This window comes from Suillus fuscotomentosus (genome assembly GCF_016647785.1).
Source record: "Suillus fuscotomentosus strain FC203 chromosome Unknown F5891scaffold_9, whole genome shotgun sequence".
Taxonomy (NCBI): domain Eukaryota; kingdom Fungi; phylum Basidiomycota; class Agaricomycetes; order Boletales; family Suillaceae; genus Suillus; species Suillus fuscotomentosus.
The window spans coordinates 75291-96176 of NW_024539521.1; the positions used below are offsets into that span (position 1 = coordinate 75291).

General features: G+C 47.7%; 9 protein-coding genes across 9 annotated transcripts; 5 read left to right on the forward strand and 4 right to left on the reverse strand.

Moving 5' to 3' along the window:
• Nucleotides 1–308: 308 nt before the first annotated feature.
• On the forward strand, nt 309–1997 carry F5891DRAFT_1011298 (uncharacterized protein). The gene is made up of 5 exons (XM_041360663.1): nt 309–349; nt 426–628; nt 687–785; nt 835–1371; nt 1426–1997. Exons 1-5 carry the CDS (start codon nt 318–320, stop codon nt 1947–1949), a joined length of 1395 nt encoding a protein of 464 aa, XP_041230068.1. The 5' UTR covers nt 309–317; the 3' UTR covers nt 1950–1997.
• Nucleotides 1998–2864, reverse strand: F5891DRAFT_1139873 (uncharacterized protein). Its single transcript, XM_041364876.1, has one exon. The coding sequence runs from the start codon at nt 2599–2601 to the stop codon at nt 2392–2394; it is 210 nt and encodes a 69-aa protein (XP_041230069.1). The 5' UTR covers nt 2602–2864; the 3' UTR covers nt 1998–2391.
• Nucleotides 2865–2972: 108 nt separating this feature from the next.
• Nucleotides 2973–4735, forward strand: F5891DRAFT_1011306 (chaperonin 10-like protein). Its single transcript, XM_041360664.1, has 5 exons — nt 2973–3079; nt 3318–3609; nt 3672–3752; nt 3801–4358; nt 4410–4735. The coding sequence occupies exons 2-5, from the start codon at nt 3352–3354 to the stop codon at nt 4599–4601; spliced, it is 1089 nt and encodes a 362-aa protein (XP_041230070.1). The 5' UTR covers nt 2973–3079; nt 3318–3351; the 3' UTR covers nt 4602–4735.
• A 191-nt stretch (nt 4736–4926) lies between these two features.
• F5891DRAFT_1126341 (YjgF-like protein) lies at nt 4927–5368 on the forward strand (the record flags this gene model as incomplete). The annotated part of the gene is made up of 2 exons (XM_041364082.1): nt 4927–5160; nt 5216–5368. 2 exons carry the CDS (start codon nt 4927–4929, stop codon nt 5366–5368), a joined length of 387 nt encoding a protein of 128 aa, XP_041230071.1.
• A 75-nt stretch (nt 5369–5443) lies between these two features.
• On the reverse strand, nt 5444–7191 carry F5891DRAFT_1257034 (uncharacterized protein; the record flags this gene model as incomplete). The annotated part of the gene is made up of 8 exons (XM_041370045.1): nt 5444–6072; nt 6125–6262; nt 6310–6360; nt 6414–6581; nt 6634–6672; nt 6722–6880; nt 6923–7123; nt 7177–7191. 8 exons carry the CDS (start codon nt 7189–7191, stop codon nt 5923–5925), a joined length of 921 nt encoding a protein of 306 aa, XP_041230072.1. The 3' UTR covers nt 5444–5922.
• Nucleotides 7192–9171: 1980 nt separating this feature from the next.
• F5891DRAFT_1183918 (uncharacterized protein) lies at nt 9172–10417 on the forward strand (the record flags this gene model as incomplete). Its single annotated transcript, XM_041366373.1, has 4 exons — nt 9172–9250; nt 9305–9774; nt 9825–9982; nt 10039–10417. The coding sequence occupies 4 exons, from the start codon at nt 9172–9174 to the stop codon at nt 10415–10417; spliced, it is 1086 nt and encodes a 361-aa protein (XP_041230073.1).
• A 763-nt stretch (nt 10418–11180) lies between these two features.
• Nucleotides 11181–12073, reverse strand: F5891DRAFT_745269 (uncharacterized protein). The gene is made up of 4 exons (XM_041373068.1): nt 11917–12073; nt 11507–11868; nt 11329–11459; nt 11181–11277 (listed from the first exon to the last, which is right to left on the reverse strand). Exons 2-4 carry the CDS (start codon nt 11825–11827, stop codon nt 11235–11237), a joined length of 495 nt encoding a protein of 164 aa, XP_041230074.1. The 5' UTR covers nt 11828–11868; nt 11917–12073; the 3' UTR covers nt 11181–11234.
• A 2798-nt stretch (nt 12074–14871) lies between these two features.
• Nucleotides 14872–16229, forward strand: F5891DRAFT_976736 (uncharacterized protein; the record flags this gene model as incomplete). Its single annotated transcript, XM_041376645.1, has 2 exons — nt 14872–14937; nt 15000–16229. The coding sequence occupies 2 exons, from the start codon at nt 14872–14874 to the stop codon at nt 16227–16229; spliced, it is 1296 nt and encodes a 431-aa protein (XP_041230075.1).
• A 2206-nt stretch (nt 16230–18435) lies between these two features.
• On the reverse strand, nt 18436–20810 carry F5891DRAFT_911557 (Cullin repeat-like-containing domain protein; the record flags this gene model as incomplete). Its single annotated transcript, XM_041373633.1, has 7 exons — nt 18436–18663; nt 18760–18890; nt 18944–19493; nt 19552–19736; nt 19797–20257; nt 20315–20429; nt 20486–20810. Coding segments are annotated over 7 exons (1995 nt in total), but the record flags the coding sequence as incomplete, so codon positions are not given.
• Nucleotides 20811–20886: the final 76 nt, after the last annotated feature.

Genomic DNA, 20886 nt, shown 5'->3' on the forward strand with positions numbered 1-20886 from the left:
AGAAGCCTTCGTTTGAAATGTCCGTGCATATTTCGTGCTACTGCTCACGTCTGTAGCCAACAAGGGCCGTGGAATGGAATGAACATGGATGGAAGAGCGTAGGAAAGAGGAGGCTGCTGCTCGGTTTGTGGGTATCATCCTGCGCGTTGTTTGAATCAGCTCTTGGATCTTGAACGCAACTTCAATGACAAATAATAAGAGAGGTCAATAAGTAGTCTCGGACCTCAACTGACACGGAAGGTCCTTCCGCGAACCGGTCACGTGGAAAGTGTACTTCTCGGTTGCTTCTCGGCTCAGGTCATTCCGATAACCGATTGATGCGGCTATTTCTCCGGGCCATCTCAGCACGGTTCGTATACTTTGCCAAGTCAAAAAGCGACTGTATTGTAATTTTTAATGCTCGCTCGATTTGTTTGTTCATCCAGAGCACATTCAAAACTTTTGCACATATCACCGAGCTCCGTGTTCTTAACCTGTGCGATGTCTCGTCGCCCAATCTCAACATCACCAACCCCTGGGCCTCAGGGCGATTCGGAACGACCACCCAAACGTCCGCGAATTGACCATCTCACACCAGATTCGTTCAGAAATGGGATATTTCTCGCTCCAATGGTTAGATCTGGTGCTCGTACGTCCCAGTTCTGTGTTTGCAGTCCGATCCGAGTTAATGCAGCTTTTAATCACAGTACCGACGCGATTAATGGCTCTTAAGCATGGTGCGACGCTTGTCTGGGGCCCTGAAATGGTAGACAAGGCTATTCTACATGCAGAACGCGAGATTGACCGTATGTATGACCTATGTCTCATTTCCACTGATCAACTGATGTTCTTCAGCTGTTACTGGTGTCATCTCGTACAACGGCAAGACTCGCGCCATGTTTACGACTCATCCTCTCGAAAAACCATACCTAATATACCAAATCGGTTCCGCTGACCCCGAGCTTGCGGTGCAAGCCGCAAAAACTGTCATGCAGGACGTTTCAGGCGTTGACCTCAACTGTGGGTGTCCGAAACCCTTCAGCACACACGCTGGCATGGGCGCGGCTCTCTTGACGAATCCTGACCTTCTTTGTGGAATATTAGAAGCTCTGAGGAGGGAATTGCCGAAGGAAATCAGTGTATCGGCAAAGATCAGACTACTGTCAACTCAGGAAGAGACGAAGAAGTTGGTAGAAAGGATTGCAAGGACAGGTGTGAATGCGATCACAGTGCACTGTCGGACGAGAAACATGAGGCCGAGAGAACGAGCATTGGTTGAGAGGCTCAAAGAGATCGTTGAATTTGTGCAGGGGTTGGGTTTGGACGTGGCGATAATTCAAAATGGAGATTGTACAGGAAGGGAAGATGCAAAGCGCATTAGAGACTTCACTGGTGAGTTCAATCGTGGAGGTTATACCACTGCACGTATTCTAATACACCGTTCAGGCGCAGACTCGGTCATGATTGCAACTGCGGCAGAGTCAAATCCATCGTGTTTCTCCACGACACCACTTCGAGATGTTGAGTTAACACTTTCACCTGCATATGTGCGCCTCTGCAAATACTTGGATAACCACTGGGCCTCTACGAAATTTTGTGTCACTCAATTCAAGGGTACACGCTTAGAGGTGTCCAAGACGGATGCACACGAGCTGAAGTCGAGGATTGCTAAAGCCAAGGGGTATGAAGACATCGAAGACATCGTTGGGAGCTGGACGGGCCAGGAAGAATTTCAGGAGATTTCGAGGATTGTGGAAGCACGTCCGCCGAGGATATCTGCAGAGGCAGAGCAGGAAGAAGTAGCCGAGGAAGAAGATATACCCCCACCGTGCATGACACCCCCCGACCGCCCCAATCCCGAACCGCCAACATCTGGCGCACCAAAAATGGGGCTCAGAATGCCTATGCCCGCAATCTTAACAGGCAGCAATATGGTCTCACCTACACCCACTCCTGGTGGCATGCGTTAATGTCTCTTTCACTTCATAACATTCATATCTAATACTTTTAATAGCATTTAATTGATCAATGGTATTTTGAAGCAGGTCCCAGATATAAGTTGTTGTCGAAATGATATTAGAAGACTGCGTCCGATGCATTTTTTGAATTCTATCAAGTATGCAGCGCTCCTGTTTTCCTCCCAACTCATCCATACTATTCCCGGATTGTCAATTCTAAGACGCGATCCACATGTCGAATAGTTTTTAAATGCGAATGCGCATCAAGGGGTGTAAGCGGCTTGTAGTGGTTGTGCTTGCGCTTCGCCGATATGGTGGTTTGAGAGGGCGGTGGTAAACAGTGCCTCATTCTGGTGGAGTTACTCGGAAGATGAGAATAATCTCAACACATCGAGCGAGAGAGCTTGATCTCGGATGGGATAATGCGCTTGAAAGCGCGTGTTGTAGGCACTTGTTAATTGGTACCAAAGATCTTCTTCAGCACGCTCTTGCCCTGCTTCTTTTGCCCGTTGGAAGCGTCAAGCACCTGGCGGAACTCTGCGTACATCGCATGTGTCTCACGTGGGGATTGTGTTGGAGCGAAGACAGCAAATACGTTTGAGGATGCAGGCGGGGAGGGGAAGAGGGAGAAGTGGGTGTTAACGTTAAGGGTGGTGTAAGACATCTCGAGCTATTTGTTTGGAGACGAGTGTGAGATTCAGAGATATTTAGTTTGAAGGCTGAGGGCGCTAGTGCTGATGATGAATAAAGTGACGGACATCGCGTTGCTTAAGTATCTGGGTGCTGGGTGCTTTGACGACGGAGTGTCAGGAAATCAAGAATCGAGTGTCGACCGTCTTCAAGCAAATTAGCCTTTTTAGGAAAATACGGATTGCATGTTACACATGGGCCCATGATGATCGATGATCTACGGGCAATCGATTACGGGACGGAGACAGTGCTAAAAGAGGAAATAAATGTTGCATTGTGTGCCAGACAATGCTGTTTGCAGATGTTTAGCAAAACCTTTTGAAAGTAAATACGACCAAACATCCAGTTGGCTTGAGTTCTTCGACAACGTTCTTGCGATTCCTTGTATCGAATTCAAATCTTATGACGATTCAGTATGATTTGTGACATCCGTTGTTCACGGAAGTACCTTAGTGAGTAATGATGATATCTTTGTAAGCACCTCAATCCATGACTAATTGTCTTGTAATGCTGACTGAGTCCAGTAACCGACCAAGCCACTATCACTCGCATCTTTAAATGACGACATTGTTAGGAGTGGTGCAGATTTGTGATCATCCCGCTGTTGGATTCGTAAGCGTCGCCCTGGTTGTGTCAGAATTCGACAAGGCGCACCCTGTAGGGAGCTATAAATACATGACAGTATCCACCCTACTTTCGACTCATCGGCCTCCCAGTTACTGCCATGTCGTCGCAAACTCATCTTGCATTCGTGAGTACAGCTGTTGGGATAACATCTGTTATTCAGGTCCCGACACCATCTCCTGGACCTGGTGAGGTGACGGTAAAAGTGGCATTCAGCGCAGTCATACCCCTTGACACATACGTTGCGGATTATGGTCGAATCATCAATGGCGAATACCCACTCATATTAGGCCTCAATCTTAGCGGAGTTGTGGAAGCCGTTGGCCCTGGTGTGGGCGGCCTGCAAACGGGAGACAAGGTGAACATAAATATATGCGCAAGATGAACGAGCAAGTCTGATGGCCCCATCTTGTTTTCTAGATTTGTGGATTTACAACGAGTGGATCGAAGGGGAAGGGTTTACAAGAACGTGCAATTATACACAGTTCCGCGTGCGCCAAGGTTTGGAGTAAATCATGGATTTGATGCAGGTCCTGATCAGACTCACAGCTCCCCGATGATTACTCCCTCGAAGCAGCTGCAACAATTCCCGACAACTTTGTAACTGCATTTTACACGCTGTTCGATCGTTTGGAACTTACTCCACCGACATTCCCCGTCTCTGTACCACCTCATCATGCAGAGACTCCCATCCTCGTTTATGGTGCGGGAGCTACGTCTGGTCAATACGCTGTTCAGCTGTTAGCCCTTGCTGGGTACAAGCGGGTCATTGCAACAGCATCCCCTCGCCACCATTCTTACCTCAAGTCTCTTGGCGCCGCCCATGTCATAGACTACAGCGCTGACGACATGCTCGAGAAGATCCTACTTGCCGCAGGCACAAAGCTTCAATTTGTCTTGGACTGCATCAGCGCTGAGAGCACACTCAAAAGCATATCCAATGTCGTTGGCTCTGACGGTGTAGTCGCCATGCTATTGCCAGTGACGGACGGCACTAGGCATGTTGCAGGGAAAGATGCGCAAATGTGGATGGAATTACCGATGGACAGAAACCCCTTCCCAGATTCGGTGAAAGTTGTAGGCGTGAAGGCGATACTGTACCAGCAGGTGAGTATTCTTGAATTTTTTTTGATTCAAAATGTTGATAAGTTGGCGTAGAATGAGTACCTTCGTGACAACCTGATGCCAAAGATTCTCCTTCGACTGTTGGAGGAAGGCATCATTAAACCCAATCGAGTTCGCTTATTTGATCAAGGATCATTACAAGATCGGTGCCAGGATGCTTTTAATGTAGTACGAAATGGACAGGTCAACGGAGAGAAAGTGATCGTGAAAGTAGCATCCGAGTAGCTCATTGACTGGTATTGGAGCGGATAAGGAACATAGTCATTTGGATACTGCCTGTATATGAGATACTTGTAAGACCCAGAGATGTAGTACTAAGTAATCGTAATCTTATCTTATTGTTCTCATGGTATCGTAGCACATTTTCGGGTGTATCGGATTCGTCACTTGTGCGGTTATAATACTCGATTCAAGTTGAACGTGGATGTTGGGTGTAATTCGCCTGTCAAGATCTTTAGTTTTCCGTGGTGGGCCTCCCAGTTGTAGGACAACCGCTCTTCGTCTCGCGCAATACCCCGCTTTTGCACTCGCTGTCAGAAAAAACCGACAAATGTCTACGATCACAGCCGTTTCGACGCCCAACGCGCCCTCAGCCATTGGGCCCTATTCCCAAGCCATCAAAGCTGGCGAATTCGTGTTTGTTTCGGGTTGTATCCCCCTCGTACCTTCCACGATGCAGATAGTCGAAGGCGGTATCGAGGAACAGACCAAGCAGGCCCTCACAAATCTCAAGGCTGTTCTTGAAGCCAGCTCTAGCTCAGTTGGCAAGGTCGTCAAGACTACGGTATGTCATCAGACAGTCGTCTGTCTCCGAGTCGAATTTGATGGATGTATGATAGGTCTTCCTGAAAAATATGGAGGACTTTGCCACCGTTAACAAGATTTACGAGGAGTTCTTTAGTGGTTCGGAACACAAGCCTGCACGGTCAGCCGTTGAGGTTGCTCGGCTTCCGAAAGATGTTTTGTTTGAGATCGAGTGCATAGCAGGTTAGTTTCTTGTACCATGAACATCTTCTAATGTGCTAATGACGCGCCATTTATCTTCAATATCAGTGGCAAATAAGTGATTCACGAGTCTTTATGACAAGGAGTACCGTGAATTGATACGTAGATCGTCGGACACACGTGCAGTGGCAGAAACTCACGCAATACGCGTTCGGAAGAGCATCGAGCACACAGAAGTTAGAAATAGGAATGACATTTTTGTCTGATATACTAGGCCTAGTGCGTATGAAAGATCAGAATGTCATATTTTTAGATGAATCTCAGGCTGTGTTGGAACTTAGTACTGATATTCTGATCGCATTAGTTTGGACGCAGGAGGTATCCTTGCAATTATTTCTTAGCGAAAACAAAATACCTTCGGTGAACTGCAAAGCCTCCGACCGTAGACACTAGAGTCTGGACAGGATCAACCATTGAGATTGTTGATATATTTCAAGCCCTTTGTGACTGTAAATTCGACATACGTGTAGTGAGGATAACACATACAACGAGCAATGATTACAGCAACGAGATACCAGGGAACAAGGAAGTTCCAAATAAGTTAGAAACAGAAACAAAACCGGCCGCTTCCATGCTGTCCGGAGTTAAAAATCCCTGGGCGCGAGCCAGGATTAGGGGAAGGGGGAGAGACATAATCTTCGTCGCGTATCAATTCATCATCAGGGCCGGGAGCGCCCGCTGCAGCATACCGCTATACATACATGGATGAGAATTCGAATACGACAAGAAAAACGCGCACATACCAGTCTACCCGGCGCGAGAGGAACATCAACGATAGTTGGCGATGCACGCCACCAGCTTGATAGTCGATTTGATCTGAAGGTCGAGGAAGAATTGATGACAGAGGATTGGGTGGTGGGTGGTGCCGGTGTGCGTCGAGACTGATGGAATGTAAGTTTGACATGTGATGATAAAGGTCCCCACTCACATTCTCGTCGTGGGTTGGAAGTGGACGAGGCAGGGGTGATGTAGCAGGGAACTGTGAGTCAACTGTAGAGTCAACTGGGAGGCAAACAGGTAAAAGAAACATACATCCAGGAGATTAGGCTCATCGATACGAACCGCGTCTGTACGAGAAAAGAGTTTGCGTAGAAAGCGGAGGCGAGCATGTGGATTCTTGGCAGGCAAAGGTCGAGGGATGGTAGACGTGGCAGGTATTATCGCTGGTTTACGTTGCGCGGGACGAGGTGTTGCATTGGACTGTAATGAATAAAAGTGCGGTGCAGATGAAGGAAAGAGCAGGACCACATACGTTGAGCAGACCAGCGTGGCGTAAATCAGCTTTCTTGGTCTATAAAATATTAGCATACAAATTATGGATGTATGTGGGAGATACATACACTAGGCCGTGCAAGGATGTTGGCTGAAATATTACATATGTAGATTTTGGTGTCATCGCAGGTCGTGTAAGCTAGTTGGCGTGAATTGGGCGAGAGGACAAGGGTCTTGGGAGATTCTGGGATGTCAAATGAAGCGAGGAGTTGGCGGGACTCGAAGGCCTACAGCTTGATCAAGTGGTCGGAAGAGCTGGCGAGAAGAACACAATCAGACGAGAGTGCTAGACCACTGATCTTCTCAGTGTGTTTGAAAGGGGCTCCGACAGTCTTGAGCGTCGACGCGTCAAACTCATAGATCGTCATGGGAAAGTCATTCCTGAAGGTGAATGCGGCTACGATAGCTTTGTCTTTTGTTGTCCAGAATACTGGCAATTCCAACCCGAACGGCTCGCTAGGAGTAGATTTCTGTACAAGCAATTTCTGTGCCTGAACATCCCACAATGTAACCTTATGATGACCTTGGAGTGGCGCATCTTGTGTGGTTCTTATGTGTCAGCACGTAACGGATTGCCAGTTAGGAGGAAATTTATTTGTCTGTGAGAAGCTAGCGCATGGTCACTTAGAATCGCAATCCATGCGTTAAAACTTGAAGGTTACGAAAGATGACTTGATCTCGTTTGAAAGCTCACTTTATTCAACTAGGTCGCATTCTCGAGCAGTTCTATGTGGGCCAAGTACTGGGCGACGCCTTCGGAACAAGAGCCTGTCGGGATTCGGATGCTGATACACCAGGAGGCCAATTTCTCTCTGCACGACACTACGCATGTACCGTGACTATTGTGACACACACCATATTTTGCTGAATCCACGTTGATGGACGTCTAAAGTGCGTGTCGTGACACCGCCGTCGTCATATCTGAAACCACTGTCAAGTTCATGCGACTCCGAGTATGGCCTCAGAGAGCATCAATCTCATCAAACATGATGCAGAGGATTTTTGACGCCCACCGCCCACCGCAAGCTGTAAGGCGCATTGGCAGGAGAAGAATATGAAGGTCATATGAAACCAAATGATAAGCAAACTTTACTCATGGTTGAAACTCTTCAGTATTGAGAGCTTTTGGTGATCGTGACTGGAAACATTACCTGGTCGACGTCTAGCTGCACCCTGGAAGCCTATGTCAACGCGCTCGGTGTACATCGCAGTCATCAACAATAAACCCATGTCGTCAGGTACCACTTTCTGCTCACCAATAACGCAACTTCATCTTTATAGCCAGTCATTTCCTGCGCATACTGCCGCTCCATCCGATCCAGATTTGTGGACTGAGCAGTGAGGTCGCGCTAGGACATGAGGATGCTCTGTGTTTACGATCTGTAGTGGTGCAAAGTCATTCCCGAGATGACTGTTTAACAATGAAGGAGTTTTTCGGTGCTTTCTTGAGTCGATGGCATGGGTAGTAACTAATTTTTTGCTTCTTTACCTTTCACCCGTCCTTCCGGGCCAGGAAACCGTTCCTTGAATTTGGTATGTCTTTGTTTTCTTCATAACCGCATATACAGGCACTCAAAAGCGATCAGTTGCAGGCTCTCAGCAGGGTGGCAAAGGCACACCTTTGCGTCAAGCGACCAACGTTGCAAGACAGCAATGTTCCTTCAACTTAATGGTGTAGTTTTGCAAGTATCTTGGCTAGAACAGTCAAGTCGGGCCAGAATCTACGACGGGATGCGATGTATTAAGGACAAGAATAAAGTGTGAGTACTCACAAGGAAATGCAATGACAATATTATTGTCCGTGACACTTGGCGCTTGAGTCTTTCCGAGTCAGGTGCCGGTGAGCCGATTCTAATATCACGCGTTCAGAAGATGATGCGAGACGTGCATCAAGTTTTGCATCGTCTATTGCACTTCGCGTAGGTTCGTTCTTTGTGATTGTTGTTGACCAGTTCACTGAACTCGAGCTGTTTCTCCCAAAGCACCGACACGACTCACGGAGACCTGATAGATCTCGTCACTCACGCGAATCTGCCTTCAATCTACTATGATTCATCTGTTCGCTATAACTTCTTATAAGTTGCAGTGCTCCAATCAGATTGTCAGCCTCAGGAGGATCTAAACATTCACAGCGCATTGACAATCCACTGCTCGTGTTTACATCGCGGACTTGCAACAAGAACGAATAGCTCAAGCGTGCATGCAAAGCTGAACGGATCGGTCCAAAGGACCATCGTCCCATTTAGTGAATGATGGTGGTCCACAGAAATTTTCTCCTCAAAGGAAGGTCCTTGCAGTGGAAACACATCTCGAGGATATGCCTTCAAAGCGGCACTGAATGAGCATATAAATATTGGTTCGGTGGCCTTCATCCTCTATCCCTCACCCACTGCACCCACTGCCACTGCGACCTCGTACACACACCCTAACATTTCAATCAACTATCTGCTGGCCCCGGTACGTGTGTTCAGAGCTTCAACATCTACGTTTTCTCACTGTATGTACTTCTTGCCACCAGATGAGACACTTCACTCCCCATGTCTCCTCATCACATGGTTCCGATTCTTTCAATGCAACACAATACACGCCAAACACTTGTATGTATATGGGTCGATTTCGCTGGCCCCAGCCCTCACACATTCCTTATCTAGGCTTCTACTACCCGTATGATGTGTCAGCTAACGGGACGCATAGCGCCCCTCCATCATACGCGCCGGTCGCACCTTCGCCCAGTGTCGGTGCTGGAGTCGTGCATCACGCGTTCCAAACGGGACAAAATGGTTATTACCCCCCTCCAGGAGCCGATGTCTCGTGTGCCACTTATGGTGGTCCATACTCACTGCCAACTGCGGCTACTCATCCCCCACAAGACCCATCCGCGACCCCCCTGTACCATCAACCTATGTCTTTTCCAGGAGCCGCAAACCCTTACGCTGCACTCATACCGCACCAAGGATACCTCCACCAGAATCACGGGCCTGTGCTTGCAACGAGCTCTGCTTTTTCGTCTCTCCCTCAAGCACCAAGCATCAGTCAAAAGGGCGTCGCGGAACACTTCCATCACTGCGATGTCAAGCAAGCCAAAATAGCTCCCGGCGGAATGAAGAACGACCCGTTATTTGTGAGTTTTCTTTTCATCTTGTGAAGTCTGATTCTCAAGCATTGTGACAGACACCCGTGTTAGATCAACTTGGTCAACCAAACGGGACATTCGTGTGTTCTAGGGACGGGATGGTGCTCAATTCTGGAAGCTATCTCAAGCACCTCAAGACAAAAAAGCACCTAGGCTTCAAACTAGAAAAATTCAAGTGCTCTGGTTGTTCCAAAACGTGCGTATTTCAACTCTCAAATAAGCTTCTCGCATCATTAATATCGTTGTGATTAGGTATACGAGACGCGATGCCTACAAGAGGCACTTGATCAATAGCAAGTGTGGACAGACAGCTGTGGGCGCTCCGCCGCCATACTCAGCTAGTCAGGACTCCACGAGTTCTGCTTCTGCTGCACCTGCAATGGCGCCTACCACTACGCTCACTTATTCTCACCCATACCCCATGTTCGCCGCATCGATGTCCCAGAACGTGGAGATCGCACCCCCAGCAGCTTATATCTCGCAGTCATGTGGCACGCCCAGTTTTGCGAATCCTGCAGTTTTCTCTCGATTGCCAGAGAATGACATGGTCACAGAGCCCGCCGAAGACGACAATAACGACGAAACTGCTTTTTGGGATGCTAATGAGATAAAGGACGGCCATGAGATGTAGCCATGTTTCAGTTCTGCTACTGACTATTTTCTTTGTTTTATTATCTGTTGTCGTTTATTCACTTGTCTTTCCACCTACTACACGCATTCTCTATTCTCTATGGCATAACACATTATTTATTCGTTCACACTGTCATGACTGCTATCATCATTATCATCATCATGGTGATTCGGTGATTCGTTGGTCACTCTTCTCTCATGTGTGCGCGGGCTGAAATATCTAAGGAACGAGCGAGCAGGTGAGATGAAACAATTTGTGACATCATCATCACCCGTCCCTCCCGAAGACACACTTGAGAAGCATCAATATCAGAGAGGTCAACATATTTTCTCTGTCGAGAGAGCGCCTCGACCTAAATACACAGATATCACAATGCGAGGTGAACTATTGCAACAAGGTTCGGACCCACAATTGACTCAACACGATGAAGTCGCTTCAGCGGAGGCCAGCTATGTAGCAATGTACCACGGATGTTGAAAGGTTCTGGAGTCTGGATAGTAAATGCTCATGACAAATCGAAACGCAGGGGCAATATCTCGGAGCGCCGTAGACACTGGAGTCTAGACAGAATCGACCATTGGCACTGTGTTCATATCTCAAGCGCTTTAGGGGGCAATAGCGATCATGAATTCGACATAAGTGTAGGGAGGACAACACACCGTGACACAATGAGCAGCAATTACAGTAACGTCGAACGAGATGCCCGATAACTAGAAGCAAAAACAAAACCGGCCGCTTCCATGCTGTCCGGAGTTAAAAATTCCTGGGCGCGAGCCGGGATTAGGGGAAGGGGGAGAGACATAATCTTCGTCGCGTATCAACTCATCATCAGGGCCGGGAGCGCCCGCTGCAGCATACCGCTATACATACATGATGAGAATTCGAATACGACAAGAAAAACGCGCACATACCAGTCTACCCGGCGCGAGAGGAACATCAACGATAGTTGGCGATGCACGCCACCAGCTTGATAGTCGATTTGATCTGAGGGTTGGGGAATTATTGATAACGGAGGATTGGGTGGTGCTGGTGTGCATCGAGACTGGAAGAATGTAAGTTTGACATGTGATGATAGAGGTCCGCACTCACATTCTCGTCGTGTATTGGAAGTGAACGAGGCAGGGGTGATGTAGCAGGAAACTGTGAGTTAACTGGAGTCAACTGGGAGGCAAACAGGTAAAAGAAACATACATCCAGGGGATTAGGCTCATCGATGCGACCCGCGTCTGTACGAGAAAAGAGCTTGCGTAGAAAGCGGAGGCGAGCATGTGGATACCTGGCAGGCAAAGGTCGAGGGATGGGAGACATGGCAGGTATTATCACTGGTTTACGACGCACGGAACGAGGTATCGCATCGGACTTGTAATGAATAACAGTGTGGTGCAGATGAAGGAAAGGGCGGGTCCACATACGTTGAGCAGAATAGCATGGCGTGAATCAGCTTTATTGGTCTATAGAATATTAGCATATAAATGATGGATGGATGCAGGGATACATACACTAGGCTGTGCTTCAAGCCCAATGCTAGCAAGGATGTTGGTCGGAATGTCACATATGAAGATTTTAGTGTCATCGGAGATCGTATGTAAGCTAGTTGGAACTTGGCGTGAATTGGGCGAGAGGATGAGGTTCGTGGGAGATTCCGAGATGTCGAATGAAGCGAGAAGTTGGTGGGACTCGAAGGCCCACAGCTTGATGATGCGGTAGGAAGCACTGGCGAGAAGAACACAATCAGATGAGAGTGCTAGATCATGGATGGCAGAAGTTTGTTTGAAAGGAGCTCCGACAGGCTTGAGCGTCGACGTGTCAAACTCATAAATCGTCCTGGGGAGGCTATTCGTGAAGCTGAATGTGGCTACGATGGATTTGCCCATAAGACCGGTAAATGTATCCCGAAGTTGGCAGGAGTAGATTTTTGTACAAGCAATTTCTGTGCCCTCATGAGGCTTTTTACATTTCCCTTTAACGACAGGACCGCCAGCTTCCGAGAGTCTTCCGAGAGTCGAACTGACCTTATGATTGAGCTAAGATGATCCTCGCCTGTTTTGAATGGACCAGCCACGAGTTCTCCTGTGTCCAAACTCCATATCCGTGTCCCATTGGATGACCCACCCACTACCAATGTGCTGTCCGCGGAGATATCAACTTGAAAGCATCCGGTCGACCGAATGTGAAATGTTCTCACGATCCCCGTCTCAACCTCATTGACTTTGAGCTCCCCATCAACAACAGTGACAATCCATCGACCATCCCTTGATACCCCCACCGCATTTATACGATTCTCGTGAACCTCTCGAACCTCCTCGATCTCCTTACCCTCCCGCAGGTCCCATCGCCGAATCGTTTTATCCCCCGATTCGCTGATCATTTGCTTTCCGTCGGAAAAATAGCAAATGTACGAAACATATTTGAACTCGGGCCGGTCAGGTTCATTTTCCAGATAGGAAGGGAACTTCCATGGTTTATGTCCCTCCAAGAACATGACTGGTGTCAGAATCGATTTGTTTTCAGCTGCATCGGGCTGCGTCGAGCTGGAAGCCATCATAGCTGTATTCGCCAGACAGGTTGGCAAGTATATTGGTTAATGGGTATGTTCGGTGGAGGTTCTCCTCGTGCTCTCTAAGGCAGCTAGGCCTGATGTTCAGTCATTTTAAACTCCAACTCATTCGAGAGCTGACGCACTAGTTATTGTCTGCTAATTCAATCGTCAGGTCATCTGTGCCTAATGCTCATATGGACTTTGGTCTTACCAAGATGCTAGCCAGGACAAAGAGCAATGATGGGCATGTGGGTGCGTTCTTTATATTTATTCTTCTTCATGATGACTGTGCATTGTACAGCATGTCCTCTTTTAACTCCATACTATTTCTAGCTTCAGTCACATCTCTCTTTCTGCGTCAGTGATTGTAACAAGTCACACTTCAGTACGTCATGGTACTATCTTTGCATATTGAAATCATCTTGTCGATAGACTCGCTCGATGAGACTTAGGTGGTTCCTAAAGCGGATTCTGCTGTTCATACATCGTTGCCAGTCCAGGGCGAACCCATCCAATATTATAGATCTCGATTGCCTTTGCGACGTAGGTGGTTGCACTTATCATTTTTGCTAGGTAAGAGCACAATTTGGCATAGTGCGCTCGCGCGCGATATCGGAGGTTAGTTTGGTACCTGTTTTTGTACCACTTGTCTCCTGATCTGTCTTTTGCATCTATACTCACTTAGACTTGGCACCAAGTTCCTCATTTCTTGCTATCCGGACTCTAAAGTTCAACCTCCGTGGAGCACCTGTTCCAACGCTGTCTGCATGTTTCAAACGGCTCACTACGATCTATTCAAACAATCGCATGCCGCACACGGCTGAATTCGAGCCGTTTTAATGGATCTAAACGTCATGTCATGAAATCAACCTGCCGTAGATATTATAAGATACCAGTTCGGATCCCTTCTTGAGCGGCAGTTTTGTGCGATAGCAATCGCGTGAACATATCTAGTATATCTTGATGTTTGTCAACTTCGAGTTCTGTGTGGTGAATGGACTGGTAGATGATGTCATAAATTGCTTCACCTCGTCCGTTCGCCCACTCGTTAGATCTTCCAGCGCGTACATGCAAGGAGTGTGTACTATTAGCTGGACGTATATTTAAATTGTAATATTTACTCTCTGCATATTAGTAACAAGATCACCCTTCGACGCGTGGCATTTCGATATTTTGCAACACACGATCGCGAGTAATTCGAATGGATGCTCACCTTGCTTGCAAGGTCATGTGCCAACTGTAAATCGTCCACAATTACAAACAACGGCATTTTCCGCATTCAACATTTGCTACGATTGTGACCAGTCTCTGTCCTTCCATTCAGCTGCGCTCATTCCCTTCGTCTTTCCAATTACAAACGAAAGTAAGGTCATCGCCGGCAACGGCGCCTAATATTGCAATTGACTCGTAAATTGTTCAAGGAAGCAATGAAGCTTTTTGGAAAAGGAAAGATGATGTAATTTTCACGTGATCCCAGTTGTTGGCATCATGAGCTAGAGCGTGTCTTAGACTCTCAGTCAGTACTAAGAATGTAGTGAGGAGAAACGGTTGACTGAAAAGGGAATCGGCCGTTCAGTACGTACGGTAGGGATGTGGAGAGGTGCCAAGGAGACTCGAATTGAACCAGATTTTCGTGGGTACCGGGACAAGGTCTTGAATGGCCCAGTCACTGGTGCCGATCGAATGTGCTGAAACCATTGAGTGAGACCACCCTTCCACAGGTGCTCGGGCCCACACTAACTACCATTGTAACAAGAAAATACAATAGAATTTCAGGTGTGTTTGTTGTGGGCCTTTTTTTTTGAAGTGTTGAATTAAATAGGGACACGGCAGTTGACGAAACGGTAGAACTTTGGTAGAATTATTTCCTCCCCCAAATCTCTGTATCAAACATCTAAATCTTCTTCGCATCAGCATGCAGAAATCCAACTCAAACGTCGATTCACCGGTCTCAGCTACCACTGGTGAGCCGCAGAAACCTGTAAGTGTCTGGTTTTGGAGGTATTTTCGTCTGGATATAATAATAAACATCTACTTCAACAGTTGAATGAGATGATCGTGCGCGAGAATTCGGGCCTTGAAAAAGTTAGGAAGGGCGTTTCCTATCGTCAACGGCAACTCGTCGAAGAGAGGGCCAACACCGTTCAGTCCAACACTTCGCGCAAGGCATTTTCGTGGCACCCGCCAACAGAAATACTCTCAGAAGTTTTCCTTTACTGTCTGCCTCAAGACGAGTATTTGTGCCCCACACCACAGGCGGCTCCCCTACTGTTGACCACAATATGTCGACGATGGAGGGAGGTCGCTGTGGGCTTGCCAAGTTTATGGTGCAGGCTGCAGATGAAAGCCGAGCACGACAATTGGGAGAAGAGAGCTTTATGCTACAACCTCTGGCTCAAGCGGTCTGGAGGATGTCCTCTCTCGTTGAGACTCGAGTGCCACACTAACTGGAGCGAGCTACAAAGCCTGCTCCAGCCATACATTCAGCAAATCTCGTCTCTCAAACTTGATTTTTTTGCCTGCGACGGCCCCTTCATGATGGAAGGCCTTCACGCACTCAAGGAACTTACCATCCACAAGTATGGGTTTGATCCTAAATCAACTATCGACCGCTCTCTGTCGAATTTGCCGCTGAATTTGCGCAGGTTGGATATGACATCACTGTTATACAGCCGCAAGGACCTATATTTTGTCACTGACTCCGCATGGGCCCGTCTCACGCATGTTGAGATCAACGTGAATGGATTAGATACATTCCCTCGCATACTCCATCTATGCCCCAACCTCTCTTCCGTGGTGATGATTGGAATACTCGACCCAATTCAAACTCCAGAACCGGTCACGCACGTCAACCTCCAATCCTTGCGCATGTCTGGGGACGTATTCCTGAGTTCAGCCGGGGCCCTTGGCCTATTTGATGTTCTCACACTCCCCAACCTGCGCGTGGTCGAAGCCCGCAATATAGGGCCGTGGCCACATGAAGAGTTCAAGGCATTCTTGATGCGGTCAGGATGTCCCCTGGAGAGCCTTATTTTCGGCAATGCAGTGCATTCAACAGACCGGCAGCGAGAAGAATATGTCGCCCTCATTCCTACCCTCAAATTGATCGTAGAACCTGATAGCAACTTCGATATGCACGAATTTCTAGAAGATCTCGGCAGTGAAGTGGATTCAACAGACCAGCCGCAAGAAGACTATGTCACCCTCGTCCCTTCCTTCGAATTTATCATTGAACCTGATAGCAACTTCGATATACACCAATTTCTGCTATAGACTACTTTGCTCAAGCTTTCCTTATACCCTTACAAGTGATTGGCGCTATATGGATACAAAGAGATCTTTATACCTGCTTTTCAATGTCGAAATGACTTTGCCTTGTGTTGATGTCCCACAGCCTCACTCCACCATCCAACCGTCCGCTAACCACTTTGATCCGACATCTGTTTCCCACTCTTTAAGTTCAAAATACCCGCAGCGAACAGTTATATGAACAAGTTGTCGGCCTGGTTCTGATGGGGCGTTATCACTGATGTCTCCCGCCTCCCTGCGATGGGTGAAGACATAACGGACTACTGGTCACGGCTCCGTCTCAGCTTTCAGCCAATAAAGTCAAAAATAAATGTTCAAGCCATACGACAGCTTGTTTCTCTGCAGGTCTACATATGTTCTCTAACCTTCGCGTGCTCGGTGATTGTCTATCATTCAATCTATATGCTTACGCTTAGGATGGACAACTACGCATACACTCCAGCAGGAGTGCTCTACCAGGAAATGTCCTGTTCTTCCTTCTCGTCAACGGTACCTTAAAATCCAGGTCTTCAAGAAAGATCCATTCACAACGGATGGTGTTAAACAGGCGCAGATCGACCTGACAAGCAGAAGAATACAAGAAAATTTGTATTCAAAGTCAGCGGTTGATCGAACGTTGCGTGACGAGACCAAAACCAACATAATGTAACCTTGCTTGTATTTGTTCGGATAAAAATGCGAGAGTATGCACGTCATGATAGATGCGGTTCCGGAAGTGGGCCCTGGGGATCCGTGTCAAATATTATTCTAGACACGGAGCCAATTGAATGGTTCGTTCAGCGCCCTCCGGTACTCGCTATCATTACCTGCTTGTTCGCAATGTTATTTGACGACATGAACTCAGATGAGGCATGCAATCACGTTCCTCTATATTTTCGCTGATTTTATATATTGTCAATGACGAATAAGATGATCCAGACTCGTGGATAGGATGAAAACAACGGAACTTAGCCCGATTCGTATTACGTGCGGTGAATAGATATCCGACTGGGATCCTCGGTCGAAGCGAAACCGAGCTTGTGACGTGATGGTAACACTGCATCGATCAGGTGACTTGGATGTGTATTTTAGTTGCAAAATGCTCGCTGCATATAAAAAGACTACTCTGCAAGGCACTTACGATGTCGTGCAGCCTACGAATGATATTCGAGGCCGGTAAGAAATTGACTGGTAGTTTAGCTGTCAATAGTGAGTCATTTTAGCTTTGTGTTTGATTTGTTAAGGGCATTTTTGAAAAAGGAAAGGTGACATTCTATTACCACGTGGTATGACCGACCTTCGTATGGTTCTGCGAGTCCTGCGACCAGTTGTGGGATGGTAATTCATTGGTTATAATACACACCCCTTGCATCTACGTGCTAGCTGGAAGATCCAAGGAACCAGCGAGGAGATGAGATTGACTGATTTGGCATCCTCCCAAAGACGGACCTGACAAGCATCAACATTGATATCAGAAACGTCGACACATTTTCGCCGTAGAATATTGTGAGGTTGCGCAGGATTCAAGTGGAGACCTAGGCGCACAAATCATTGACAGGCACGAGCCTCGACCAAAGTCACACAGCGGCATTACAACCTCAGTCAAACTACTTGAACACGGAGCAGACACACAGTTCACTCAGTCCCTTCGGTGGAGGCTAGCCATGCAGGAGGACGTATCATGGAGGTTGAAAGGTTCTGGAGTCTGGATGGTCAATGTTTAATGAATAGGGAATGTGGGTGCAAGTCTGAATGAGTACAAGCTATCAAAACATTCAGGGACAGATATGCGGACTCCAGAGTAGGAGACAAGCAGTGTCTGAGGGGGGAAGGCGTAGGCAATCACTAGATTGACATTTGAGTCCGTGTCGCACCCATTCTTCTAGCCCTGGTACTAACCCATGACAGAGTGCTGGAGGTTGAAATCACATACTTTGGTACTTGTCATCTCAGGCAGTAACATGCCTACCACGAACGGCCAATGAAGTTGAACAAAAACTAGTAACAGGATACGTGGTCAAAACATTCCTTCCCTTTGTGGAATAGCGACTGGAGGGGGTCTGATAGCGTTCCCAGGACGATCTGACGAGCGTGGTGGAGGAGCTGGGCTATCCCGCACAGATTTCGACGAAGGATCGGAGTCATGCATCTGCCTGATTGGGCGCAGAGGTGTCGAAGAGCGTGTAGTAGGGCGAGCAGGCGAGTCAGGTGTAGGTGGAATTGGAATTGGAGGTATGGGAGGCGTTGAGGAAGACACAAAGGATAATGTAGATTGTGGTGTGTGCGAGCGTGAAATGGAGGGCGCTAGGGAAGGCGCATGGAAGGTAGCGGAAACAACGCAGGTGTCGTTGGTCTGGGGGTCCTGGACTAGAAGCTCGTCAAGGAGATAGCGGAAGTCAAGCCCAAATTCTTGTAGGAGCTGAGCAGTATGTAAGTGGATGGGTTACACAAACAGGAAGAAGGAAAGACAGGAGTACAGATGAGTATGAATTGATGGCGAAGATAATGGACAAACCTTGCGACTCTGATTGTATGTGATTTTGAGTGCTTCTTTGATAGTCTGCTGTTCAACATCGGAACTATAGACCTGCTTTCTGAACCTTTCAGCATACATCTCAATCTGTTTCTTGGCCCAGTCAATCAAAGCTTGGTGCCTATTAGTAAGGAGGATTGCATGAAAAATGCGAAGAATCACTGACTGCTAGTCATATCATGCTCTACAAAGCCCGCGAGGAACCAATCTGCTGTGTGCTTGATCCCAGTAAACACGACTAAAGCCAAATCATGCACATACATCCCGACATGTCCTTCGAATCTGATGGCCCTGACGTACCGGTCCACCGCCCCCGCTCGTGCATTTAAGAATGTCGACCTCGCAGCTGGACCTTGTCCAAGCTTTAACAAGTGACCAATGAGGTTCACTGCAGTATTCTTGCGGTTCCCAGGCGCACTGAGTGCATCGAGTAGTGCTGAGGTGAGGCTCGCCGTAAGAGGAGTGAGCTTGGCGCTCAATGACGGTATGGAAGAAACTTTGGCACGACCTTCCTCCACTAGCTGAACGGCCCGTTCCCAGGATCGTAGAGCGATGGCGACTGTGAGGTCGTCCGAAAAATCACTGATGAAGCGAGCATCGCTCTCGGATTTGTCCCGTGCGCTAGTATCCCCGTCAACGCCCGCTTTGCGGGCAAGCTCAGCCATCCAGTCAGGAAGGGGCGGCACCTTGTCAGGATGCAATGTCATAGAGGTGCGCTGCTTAAAATATCATGTCAGATACCGAATATGAATCACTTAAGGCATGAAGGCTGACATCTCCACTGGTCCACATGCTCTTACATCGCTCGTGCTCGCCTTCACGCTCCCTGCGTTTGCGGATTGCAAGTTCTTCAGCAACCTGGCGGAACTGTCCAAGCAGAGTCTTCTTATCAGAGGGTCCCTCTGTTCTGTAAACATATGTCTCCTTTTGATGGCGAATTTTAAAGACGTTTGTCATGGCTTCAAGTTGGCAGGTCGATCAGATATTATGTACATTTCTACAATCAAAATCACACTCACTTGCTGTATCTTTCGTATCCAAAACTAACATCTCATTCAAAGGCCAACATCTCTCTGCTACCAGCCGTCCCCCTTCTCCGTTATTCCTCCTCCTCCTCTTCGCGACGAGCACAGAATCATCTAGTACGACAAACTTAACAGTGTTACTAACCCTGTAAGTTGCCGCGTTGAGAGCATATATCCCGTCCATTTCGTAAATTACATGTCTGCCTGGCGTTGTTGGAGCAAATTTCGCAGAGCCCTCGATTTGAGTGTGCAGTGTCTGCATCTGATTCGCATAGAGCACGCGAAGGTCCGCAATAGATGAACGGACGTTGCGCCGCCGCTCCGAAGCAGAGGCGGATTCATCAATGTGCAAAAGGCTCGGCATAGACTTCCATTCAGAAAGACTTTCTTTGAGTTCGAGCACTTCGTTCTCGAGGACAGAAATTTCTTTGGAAATATGTACGAATTCGGCATAGCTGTAGTAAGGTTAGCGAATTCAACGGGGCAGAACATTCGGAGATACTGAGAGATACTTTTTAAACACATTCCGCTGTAGTTCGACAGCAGTATCATCCTTGGACGATCTGAGTGAAGACTGGAGAGACCTAAGCTCCGCTTCGGTCGAGTTAGCCAGTTTGGCCTTCAAATCTGTATAGCATGTCGAACGCGTAAGAACATCCAGACTACAAATGCATAGTACTCACAAGTGTCTGGATCAAAGTCTTCCTTGTCCAGCAACCTCTGATCTATAACTTTCGGGTCCTCTCTGATGCTGGCACGTTCCAAGACAAGCTCATCTGGGTCCCTCACTGCACCTGGACGCAGCCCAATGGGAACACTTGGCACATCCGGAACAGAAGCTTCGGTGGGCGCAGATATATCTGCATAGCGCAGTGACATGCGCTTCTTTATCTTGTCATCGACGGTGGACTTGCGAACATTCTTATTGATAGGTTTCTTCTCGAGTTTGGACGCCTGACGTTTGACGGTGCGCGTCTCAGAGGGCCTGCGTGTGCGCAATGACTGCATGATAAAAAATGTTTGTGCTGGTCGTCCTAGACGTTGAGGACGACCACGGCTGATTGTCGGAGTCGGTGAAGACCCG

Excerpts from the sequence above, each read along its gene's own strand:
- F5891DRAFT_1011298 (XM_041360663.1), top strand. The coding sequence starts at position 318 with ATGCGGCTATTTCTCCGGGCCATCTCAGCACG. Across the intron at positions 350-425 it reads CTCCGGGCCATCTCAGCACG|AGCACATTCAAAACTTTTGC; the intron begins GTTCGTATACTT and ends TTGTTCATCCAG. Across the intron at positions 1,372-1,425 it reads GCGCATTAGAGACTTCACTG|GCGCAGACTCGGTCATGATT; the intron begins GTGAGTTCAATC and ends TACACCGTTCAG.
- F5891DRAFT_1139873 (XM_041364876.1), bottom strand. The coding sequence starts at position 2,601 with ATGTCTTACACCACCCTTAACGTTAACACCCACTTCTCCCTCTTCCCC.
- F5891DRAFT_1011306 (XM_041360664.1), top strand. The coding sequence starts at position 3,352 with ATGTCGTCGCAAACTCATCTTGCATTCGTGAGTACAGCTGTTGGGATA. Across the intron at positions 3,753-3,800 it reads ACAGTTCCGCGTGCGCCAAG|CTCCCCGATGATTACTCCCT; the intron begins GTTTGGAGTAAA and ends TCAGACTCACAG. Across the intron at positions 4,359-4,409 it reads AGGCGATACTGTACCAGCAG|AATGAGTACCTTCGTGACAA; the intron begins GTGAGTATTCTT and ends AAGTTGGCGTAG.
- F5891DRAFT_745269 (XM_041373068.1), bottom strand. The coding sequence starts at position 11,827 with ATGTGGACCCGCCCTTTCCTTCATCTGCACCACACTGTTATTCATTAC. Across the intron at positions 11,460-11,506 it reads TTCCAATACACGACGAGAAT|TCTCGATGCACACCAGCACC; the intron begins GTGAGTGCGGAC and ends ACATTCTTCCAG. Across the intron at positions 11,278-11,328 it reads CTCTCGCGCCGGGTAGACTG|CGGTATGCTGCAGCGGGCGC; the intron begins GTATGTGCGCGT and ends ATGTATGTATAG.